Here is a 10,570-nt window from a genome sequence, read left to right on the forward strand (position 1 = left end):
TACTGACAGTTTTGGCATAATCGCACACTGAGAAATTCGGAAAAATCCAACCTTTGAGTACATTTACAGATACATATAAAACAAATTTAATATCGTGTAAAAGTTAAATATATTTTCACTCATTTCAGAAAGTGTAACTCATAATTCATTACACAGTGAAATATTTTAATCCTTTATTTCTTGCAATTTTTAATTATTATGGCTTAAAGATTATAAAAACACAATTTAGTCTCAAAAATTAGAATAAGATGTTTTAAACAGAAATTTCAGGCTTCTGAAAAATTTTCCTTTCTGGACTTAATACTTTGTTGGGCCTCCTTTACATGAATTACTGCATCAGTGTGGCGTGACATGGAGGCGATCAGTCTGTGGTTCTGCTGAGATGTGATTGAAGCCCAGGTTGCTTTGATGGCAATCTTCTGATCATCTGTATTGTTGGTTCTGGTGTCTCTCATCTTGCTCTTGACAATACAAGATTAGCTGACCAGTCAAGCTCAGTAACACCATGGTCATTCAACCAGATTTTAGTACCTTTGGCAGAGTGGGCCGGTTCCAGGTCCTGCTGGAAAACGAAAGGAGGGAAGCATGAAGTGCTCTATAATGTTCTGGTAAATGGCTACGTTGACTCTGGACTTCAGAAAACGCATTGGACCAACACAAGCAGATGACATGGCACCCTAAATACTGACTTTACTGACTGGAAACTCTTCTGAAAAGAGGACTTTAGACCCGGCTAAGAAGAACAGTCTGGTTCTTCTTAGCCCAGACCAGCGGGGTGCCAATAATTGTTCCACCGGAGATTAAACAAATATTAACATTGAACTTGTTTCTCCCCTGTGAGAAAGTTTGAATATTTTAAACATTTTCAATGTGAGATTATGCTACTTCAATAAAAGAATAATTTTTTTTTAAAGCTTTTTGCACATCTGTACCAGGGCCTGCACTGTAATCCAAAATGCACAGCAAGCCTTTGGCGTTTGCACCAGTCCATTCAAAAACACTAGAAGGCATCATTGGAAGATTTCATGTGACCATTCAAGGTCTTCATCTCAGCGTTCTTGATGAATGGTAGCATGCACTTATCACCTCCCATAAACCGATACGTCACAATGTTGGCCTCCCAAGGCAACAACCTGTAAAACATAAAACTCAAGTCAATATTTAACCCAAACGGTCATGACTGCTGATGTTGTCTAGAAAGTACTCACGCTCTTGCGATGAACGGGATGTACATAATGCGAGGAATGCAGACCATTTCCTGCTCTCCTAGGATGGCTTTCATGGATTGCTGGGCCGTATAAAGAGGCTCAAGTGGAGGAATCAGACTCTGAATCTCTTTCCTGGGAAGTGTGTAAAAAAAATAAATACGTTTTTCCACTGCAACTTGTCAGATGGGCCTAAAGATGCAGCGTCTCACCTGATCTCACAGCCTGCAAACATCCCTGTGTCTATAATGTAGGGGCACACCAAAGTGGTTTTGATGCCATAATGGTTTTCTGCTCGCAGCTCGTGTGCCAGTGACTCGTGGAAACCGACAGCACCAAACTTACTGGCACAGTAATCCTGCAAACGGGGGTAAAATAACTCGGGTGCCACGATGTGCTTTCATAATGGTTTGGATTTATTTGTGTCATCCAGACACAGCATACCTCTACAAATGCTGTGGTGAACAATCCCAGGGCACTGGCAATGGTGACAATGTGGCCGTGGTTTCTTGCTTTCATCTGAGGCAGGAAGGCTTTTGTCATCTGTTAAGGAAAGTTTAAGAAAGGTTAACATTGCAATATTAAGAATACAAAACCCTGTAAAGGATGTTTGGGGGATGTGAAGTACTTAAAATCTACTTGTTTCCACTTTTACAGCTCATGTGTAAAGGAGGACTCCCAAATGTTAGCCAGTGTTGCTAAAGGCAAATCGCTATGAATCTGCTACTTTATATACATTTCTCTACATCCGCAAAGATTTGCATTTAACCCCAGGCAGACCCTGAAAAGTGTGACAGACAGACCTGGCTTTTCAGCACAGCCGATTCATTTCCAATAGGGTTGAGGTCAGAGCGTGTATTCAAAGTTAAATGTTAGCCTGGTTTCACCATTCAATGGGAGATGTGTTTTTGGGGATCCTCCATTCACCTTGCGCAATGCACCACTACTACTAACTGCATCAAAATGCTGTCACCACCGTGCTTGCCAGTTGATGCAGTATTCAAAGATTAAATGCCTAACCTTGACGCCTCCAAACATACACTGTGCTTCCAAAAGAACTTGCTCATCTGCCTTCACACACTTATGAACTCAAGTGAGATCCCATTCTTAACCCGTAGGGTTTAATATGATGTCGGCTCAGCCTTTGTAGATATAACAGGTCCAACTCTTCTGGGAAGGCTTCCCACAGGGTTTATAAGTGTGTTTATGGAAATGTTCCACCATTGTTCCAAAACCACTGTAGTGAGGTCAGGCACTAATGGTAGAAAAGAAAGCCTGGCTCTTAATATCCACTAATTTATCTTAAAGGTGTTTTGTTGGGTTGAAGTCAGGACTTAGTCCAGCGCCAGTAATGTTCATCCACACCATAACGCTTATTACTTTGCATTTTATTCTGTTCCAACAGCCAATATAAACTAATATATTATAAATGTGGCTTACAACTAATGAAAACCCAAACTTCAGTTTCTTAGAAAATTGGAATATTAGATAGTCCTAGCAGATTTTGTTTTAGAGATAAATGAAATGTAAGGATCATGTTATGGCTTACACAACATGAGGAAGACTGCTGACTTGACAGTTGTCCAGCAAACAATCACCAATGCCTTTCACAAAAAGGGTAAGTCTCAAAAGATCATTAATAAACAACCTTGTTGTTTACTAATACAAGCATACTCATGCATATTCATGGAAAGCTTAGTGGAAAAAACCTTACATACTTTCCAACATTTTATATTCATGGATGTTGAGTGGAAGGAAAAACTATGGTCAAAAAAGGTGCGCGTTTAACAGGGGTAACTGCGACATTGAGTGGATTGTGAATCAAAGTCTATTCAAGAGTTGACGAGGTGTTGATTTTTTATGTCTTTTCATATTTGTTTTTTAATGCTTATATATGACATCTGTTCAGCACTTTGGTCAGTTGTGCTGTTTTTAAACTGCTTATAAACAAAGTTGGCTTAAAGGTGGATGGGGTCAGAGCTTCAAAGGTCAACTTAACAGACATAGCAAAGGCTACAACTGTCACCTTCCTTATGCTGGACTGTTGCTGAGTGGTCCAAAGTCCTCTTCTCAGATGAAAGCAAATTTTGCATTTCATCTGGAAATCAAGGTCCCAGACTCTGGGGGAAGAATCTAAATTGCTTGAGGTCAAGTGTGACGTTTCCACAGTCGGTGATGATATGGGGGGCCATGTCATCTTCCTCCGTTGGTCCAGTGTGTTTTATCAAGGGTTTATTGATCCCATAGTGAATCTATTGTCAGCTTTATGATGAGAGACACCAGACCCAGCTATGAAAACAAGCTGAAGGTCGCTAATGAAGCAGCTTTGGTTTACTGAACACCTGAGCAGAGCCCCAGGCTGATCCATGTCCTGCTGTATGGATGCAAAAGGAGCCCTGGCCAACTATAGCACATGGACATACCTTTTAGTAGCCCAACGTTTCTCTATTAAAAATAATTTTATATTGGTCTTATAATTTTCTGGGAAACTGAATTTCAGGTCTTTATTAGCTATAACCCTGAATAATCTGAATGAACAGAAATGTCTTACTCTGTGTGTGATTAATCTATATAAAATACGTTTTTCTTTCTTTTTGTTGAATGACAGAATTACCACCTTACTCCTTTAAGCCAGTTTCCCACGCAGATTTTCTGTTTACACCAGTCAGAACTTTATCAACTGGACTTTCTTTTCTAATCAGTACATGCTGTACCTGCGTTACAGGCTGCTCTGATCCCTTCACACTCCGCTGCACAAAAGCTAAACCGAGCCATCGGGGACAGCGAGTGGCTGTTACATAATCCATGTCAGGCTGTTTTGTCTGAGGAGTGACGTTTCGCAGAGTTTCATTGGTGTTTGCGTGAGAAAAAAAAACAAACAACGAATGGAGGCTTACCCAAAACAGCGCATGGCAGTTCACCAGCAGAGACCTCTCCAGAAGCTCGTCCGGACACTCCAGCAGCCTCTGTCCGGCCACCACCCCCGCATTGTTGACCAGGATAGACACGTCCCCGACCTCCGATCTCACCCTCCCAGCCGTCTCGTAGATGCTCTGGCGCTTGGAGAGGTCCACGGTGTAGGTGCGCACTTCCACTCCCAGCTTCCGAGCCAGTTGCGCTGTCTGCTCGTTGGCAGCCGTGTTACAGTCCCACAGGATGAGGTGCGCCCCCTCTTTGGCAAACTCCAGGGCAAAGAGTCGACCCAGGACGCCCCCGGCTCCCGTGATCAGACACAGCTCCCCGTCGATGCTCTTCAGCCTGGGATGGAGGAAGGTGCGCACCACGGCGCACAAAATGGAGTAGGTAACATCGATGAGCATCAGCAGCAGGTCCACGATGAGACTCATGATGCCGCAGTTCAGTCTGATCCCACAGCCCACAGAAGAAGTTTATAAACCCGTTTCTCTGCGTGACGTGGGGTTGGATAGCCACTTTATGTAACGTGTGCTCCGGCTTAGAGCAGTGAGTGATGAAGGGCGTTTTGTCTGACTGCTGACATTTATAACTACATCATAAACTGTGAGACTTATAAAGATGAAAAAAGTCCGGAAACAAAGCTAACATCTAACGCTAAAAACAGCTTCAAAAGTCAAACGATTCAGTGGATAAACTACGATCCAGTTCAATCCAAACAACATAAAACAATTGGTTATTTTGTTAAAGAGAAGATACAGAAATGTACAAATGTAAGGTTATATCTCAGAACAAACCGAGATTTTACTGTGTCTTTACTGTGTAAAAGTATTCATACCTCTTGAACCTTCTCACAGGTTTTTCATGTTACAATCTCAAACTTCTATGTATTTTATTGGGATTTTATGTAAAAGGCCAACGCTAATATTCATAATTGTAAAGTGGAAGTAACATACCTTTAAAATCTTTTTACTGATCAAATCTCAACAGTGTGGCCCAACAAAGTATTCAGTCCACCTGTTTGATACAACCACATTCTGTTGGAGTTACCGCAGCAAACCTTTTTAAGGACTGCTCAAGTCTTGCAAGTGATTTTCAACTATTTAGGTCTGGACTTTGACTGGGCCATTCTAACACATGAATATGCTTTGGTCTAAACCATTCCATTGCAGCTCTGGCTGGATGTCTAGATTTGTTGTCCTGCTAGAAGATTAACATTGTCCCCAGTCTCAAAAATGTGCAGCCTCTAGCAGGTTTTCTTCCCGTATATTTATCCCCATCCACCTTCTCGACAACTCTAACAAGCTATTCCCGCTGAACACAAGCATCCCCACAGCATAATAGTGCCACCACTGCTTTTCATCTAGGGGATGTTGTGTTGAATGTGAAGAGCAGTGTTAGTTTTCTGCCAGACATAGTATTTCGCTTGTAGGACAGAAAGTTACATTTTCGTCTCATCTGTCCAGGGGACTTAGATCTCATCTGACCAAGACACAAAGAGGAAATAGACAGAGACAGAATGGGAGAAGACATGCGGCAAAGGTCCCAGGGTCGGGAATTGAACCCCAGATGGCTGCATCGAGGACTCATAGCCTCTGTATATGGTGTGCATGCTTTACCTATACAACCACACGCCGAACCCCCTGTCTAAGTTTTTCTTATGGCTTTCTTGTAGCACAATATTTCTTCTTGCCATTTTTCAGTATTTCTGATTGGACGGTTACATTTGTGATTGACTTGACATCAACCAATCGGCTGAGGGGAAGAAAGTTCTGGTCAAAATTCGTGCTTGCAAGCTGAAACTCACACTGACATTGGTGAACATGAGCACAGAGTTTTACACGTAGCTTTTAGCTTTGGATCTGTAAACAGACCTTCACAAAGAAAATTTGCAATTTCTGTAATTATTTTTTACAAGTACAAATCTGTTTTACACACACATTATTTTCTACACATGCACAAAGCTGAAATTCCCAGTTTTTTTTTTTCTTTTTACAAACCCTAATTCACAGCAATGCAGTCTGGTTTACAAGCACATAATATTAATGACTGGAATTTGTGCCCACATAATTATTTTAAACATAATTGGTTTTTTAAAGCAACAGTTTTGTTATTCTGATTCACTCAAAATGTCCTTATTAACATTTTCTCCAGAGCTGACTATATGAGCATAGAAATTTTAATAGCAGGTCATTTTTGTTCTCTTAATCAGATAACGTTGTAATTAATTATTTTTCTTTTAGTATTGCTTGATTTTAATAGTATGTTTCTGTCATTGAAGTTGTCCTTTATGTTTTTATGTAACCAAACGTCCTTACTGGTGACTGATTATCTTCCACTACAAATGCTGCAGTATACTAAGCTGTAGTGCCCTGTATAAATAAAGTATTAATAAAGAGAACCATATATGTTTACACAGATGAGTATCAGCAGCATTGTGGGGATTATCTTACCAAACTTGTGATAAAACATCAATCCTCCTCTTGGAAAATACCTGGGCTTCAGTCAGTAATTTACAATGTTTAACAAAGCCACATGGAAAATATCTCCTGTTATTGAGTTGTATGTTTGTCTGTGGATAGTAGACACAGTATTGTGTCAGACAAGATAACTGAGCTGCGAGGAAACTGATTCAAACATCTCCCAATATTAGAATCCACAATAATCTTCAAAGCTGTGGTTCAGAGTGGGCTGATGTACTGAAACTCAGCATGGTGCTTCATCTGCAACATGGCAGACAGGGGGCCCTGCAGAGGACAAAGCTATCATAATGTTGAAGAGCTGTTGATGTTTTGTGTTTTATATTATTGCACTAAATATGTGATCTGTTTTGTTTTATCTATTTGTTTTCTCACATCTACTATTTTTTTACACTAATCTGTTGAAAATCTCGAAAGACTTTGTTTCATTTGGTATGATGTTGCACAAACAATAAAAATAAACTGAATTCATTAATAAACTTCGATAGAATTGTGCTGTAAACCACTTGGAGCATTTATGTAAACTCACCGGCCACTTTATTAGGTACACCTTGCTAGTACCGGGTTGGACCCCCTTTTGCCTTCAAAACTTCCTTAATCCTTCGTGGCATTGATTCAACAAGGTACTGGAAACATTCCTCAGAGAGTTTGGTCCATATTGACATGATAGCATAACAAACCGATGATGAGAATCTCCCATTCCACCACATCCCAAAGGTGCTCTATTGGATTGAGATCTGGTGACTGTGGAGGCCATTTGAGTCCAGCAAACTCATTGTCATGTTCAAGAAACCAGTCTGAGATGATTCGTATTTTAAGACATGGTGAGTTATCCTGCTGGAAGTTACCATCAGAAGATGGGTACACTGTGGTCATAAAGGGATGGACATGGTCAGCAACAATAATCAGGTAGGGTGTGGCGTTGACACGATGCTCAATTGGTACTGAGGAGCCCAAAGTGTGCCAAGAAAATATCGCCCACACCATTACACCACCAGGCTGAACCGTTGATACAAGGCAGGATGGATCCATGCTTTCATGTTGCTGATGCCAAATTCTGACCCTACCATCCAAATGTCGCAGCAGAAATCGAGACTCATCAGGCCAGGCAACGTTTTTCCAATCTTCTAATGTCCAATTTTGGTGAGCCTGGGAGAATTGTAGCCTCAGTTTCCTGTTCTTAGCTGACAGGAGTGGCACCCGGTGTGGTCTTCTGCTGCTGTAGCCCATCCGCCTCAAGGTTTGATGTGTTGTGCGTTCAGAGATGCTCTTCTGCATGCCTTGGTTGTAACGAGTGGTTATTTGAATTACTGTTGCTCTTCTATCAGCTCAAACCAGTCTGGCCATTCTCCTCTGACCTCTGGCATCAACAAGGTATTTGCGACCACAGAACCTCTACTCACTGGATATTTTCTCTTTTTCAGACCATTCTCTGTAAACCCTAGGAGATGGTGGTGAGTGAAAATTCCAGTAGATCAGCAGTTTCTGAAATACTCAGACCAGCCCGTCTGGCACCAACAACCATGCCACGTTAAAGGTCAATTAAATCACCTTTCTTCCCCATTTTGATGCTCGGTTTGAACTGCAGCTGATCGTCTTGATCATGTCTATATGGCTAAATACATTGAGTTGCTGCCATGTGATTGGCTGATTAGGAATTTGCGTTAAAAAGAAGTTGGACAAGTCTATCTAATAAAGTGGCTGGTGAGTGTATTCATTATTTTAATAAATGAGTTAAATTAATAATAAAAAAAATGGTGTTTTGTTATTGGACTTCTGTGCTAGTCACGGATTGTCCATAACGAACACCATGTTCAAACATAAGGGTGTCCATCAGTGCACTTGGCACCAGGACACCCTAGGCAGGAGGTCGATGATCGACTTTGTTGTCGTATCATCAGACCTTCGGCCGCATGTTTTGGACACTCGGGTGAAGAGAGGGGCTGAGCTGTCCACTGATCATCACCTGGTGGTGAGTTGGATCCGCTGGAGGAGGAGAAAGCCGGACAGACTCGGCAGGCCCAAGCGCATAGTGAGGGTCTGCTGGGAACGCCTGGCGGAGCCCTCGGCCAGGGATGTATTCAACTCCCACCTCCGGGAGAGCTTCGACCAGATCCCGGGGGATGTTGGAGACATAGAGTCCGAGTGGACCATGTTCTCCGCATCTATTGTCGATGCTGCTGCCCATAGCTGTGGCCGTAAGGTCTGCGGTGCCTGTCGTGGCGGCAATCCCAGAACCCGGTGGTGGACACTGGCAGTAAGGGATGCTGTTAAGCTGAAGAAGGAGTCCTATCGGCTGTGGTTGGCTTGTGGGACTCCTGAGGCAGCTGACGGGTACCGTGAGGCCAAACGTGCTGCGGCCCGGGCTGTGGCAGAGGCAAAAACTCGGGCCTGGGAAGAGTTCGGTGAGGCCATGGAGAAGGTCCTGCTGGCCCCCTCTAGCCAAGACCTACAGCATGCGCTGTGGCGGTTCGCAGCCGAGTGTGAAGCGGCTGGGATGAGGATCAGCTCCTCCAAGTCCGAGGCCATGGTACTCGACCGGAAAAGGGTGGCTTGTCCTCTTCAGGTTGGAGGGGAGTTCCTGCCTCAAGTGGAGGAGTTTAAGTATCTCGGGGTCTTGTTCACGAGTGAGGGAAGAATGGAGCGGGAGATTGACAGACGGATCGGTGCGGCTGCCACAGTAATGGGGGCGCTGTGCTGGTCCGTTGTGGTGAAGAGAGAGCTGAGCCGAAAAGCAAAGCTCTCAATTTACTGGTCGGTCTACGTTCCTACCCTCACCTATGGCCATGAACTTTGGGTCATGACCGAAAGAACGAGATCCCGGATACAAGCGGCTGAAATGAGCTTCCTCCGTAGGGTGGCCGGGCACTCCCTTAGAGATAGGGTGAGGAGCTCGGCCATCCGGGAGGAGCTCGGAGTAGAGCCGCTGCTCCTCCACATCGAGAGGAGCCAGTAGAGGTGGCTCGGGCATCTATACCAGATGCCTCCTGGACGCCTTCCTCGGGAGGTGTTCCAGGCACGTCCCACCGGGAGGAGGCCCAGGGGACGGCCCAGGACACGCTGGAGGGACTATGTCTCTCGGCTGGCCTGGGAACGCCTTGGGCTCCCCCTGGAGGAGCTGGAGGAGGTGTCTGGAGAGAGGGACGTCTGGGCGTCTCTGCTGAGTCTGCTGCCCCCGCGACCCGGTCCTGGATAAGCGGAAGACGACGAACGAACGAACTATTAAATAATTAAAGTCTAAAATATTCAGATTTATTTGAGTATTTAAATATTTTACATTGTGAAATTATTTAAACTGTAGCATATCAAATAATGTTTGATTGGTTAACATGCACATCAAATCAACTCCACACCAATCATCTTGTATGTAGCTATGTTAGCCCCGCCCACTGACCTGGATGTGTAAGGTTAAAAAAAAATCCTGATAAGCTACAACATGGTTATGAAAAAAAACACAATTTAAATAAGATAAAATTAATATTGAAATAATTATAGATGTAATGCTTTATGAATAACTGACATTTACATATTTAATAATGCATCTGTTATGTATACATTTTATTTATGAAAGGTTCGTTGTATTTAAAACAACACACAGCTATAAAATAATTATGTAAAATTAAAAATGCAAGAACTTTATATGCTTTGAGCTTATAATTAATACAGATTTTAATTACGTATTTTCACATTTAAGCATTAAATAAATTTTTAACAATTGAAATAATTATAGGTACATTTATTTCTTTTACTTTTATATGCATTTCCATGTTTTCTTTGTTTATCACATAAACACATAAATATTTAACAGCAGATTTGTGAAATTGTGGCACTTTTGGCCCTCTAGACATATATTATTATTAAAATTAATCACCAGAGGGTGCTGTTGGGTAAGATTTCCATATGCTCTGACTGTTTTGGCCCTCACCAGGCTGTTGTACACAAGACATTTTTTGGGAATAATGAGACTCCACG

General features: G+C 42.6%; 1 protein-coding gene across 1 annotated transcript; it reads right to left on the reverse strand.

Moving 5' to 3' along the window:
• Window positions 1-159: 159 nt before the first annotated feature.
• rdh20 (retinol dehydrogenase 20) lies at window positions 160-7,084 on the reverse strand. Its single transcript, XM_047347876.1, has 5 exons — window positions 4,103-7,084; window positions 1,650-1,748; window positions 1,418-1,563; window positions 1,209-1,340; window positions 160-1,133 (listed from the first exon to the last, which is right to left on the reverse strand). Exons 1-5 carry the CDS (start codon window positions 4,550-4,552, stop codon window positions 1,001-1,003), a joined length of 960 nt encoding a protein of 319 aa, XP_047203832.1. The 5' UTR covers window positions 4,553-7,084; the 3' UTR covers window positions 160-1,000.
• Window positions 7,085-10,570: the final 3,486 nt, after the last annotated feature.

The sequence above is a fragment of the Girardinichthys multiradiatus genome, chromosome 20 (genome assembly GCF_021462225.1).
Source record: "Girardinichthys multiradiatus isolate DD_20200921_A chromosome 20, DD_fGirMul_XY1, whole genome shotgun sequence".
Classification (NCBI taxonomy): domain Eukaryota; kingdom Metazoa; phylum Chordata; class Actinopteri; order Cyprinodontiformes; family Goodeidae; genus Girardinichthys; species Girardinichthys multiradiatus.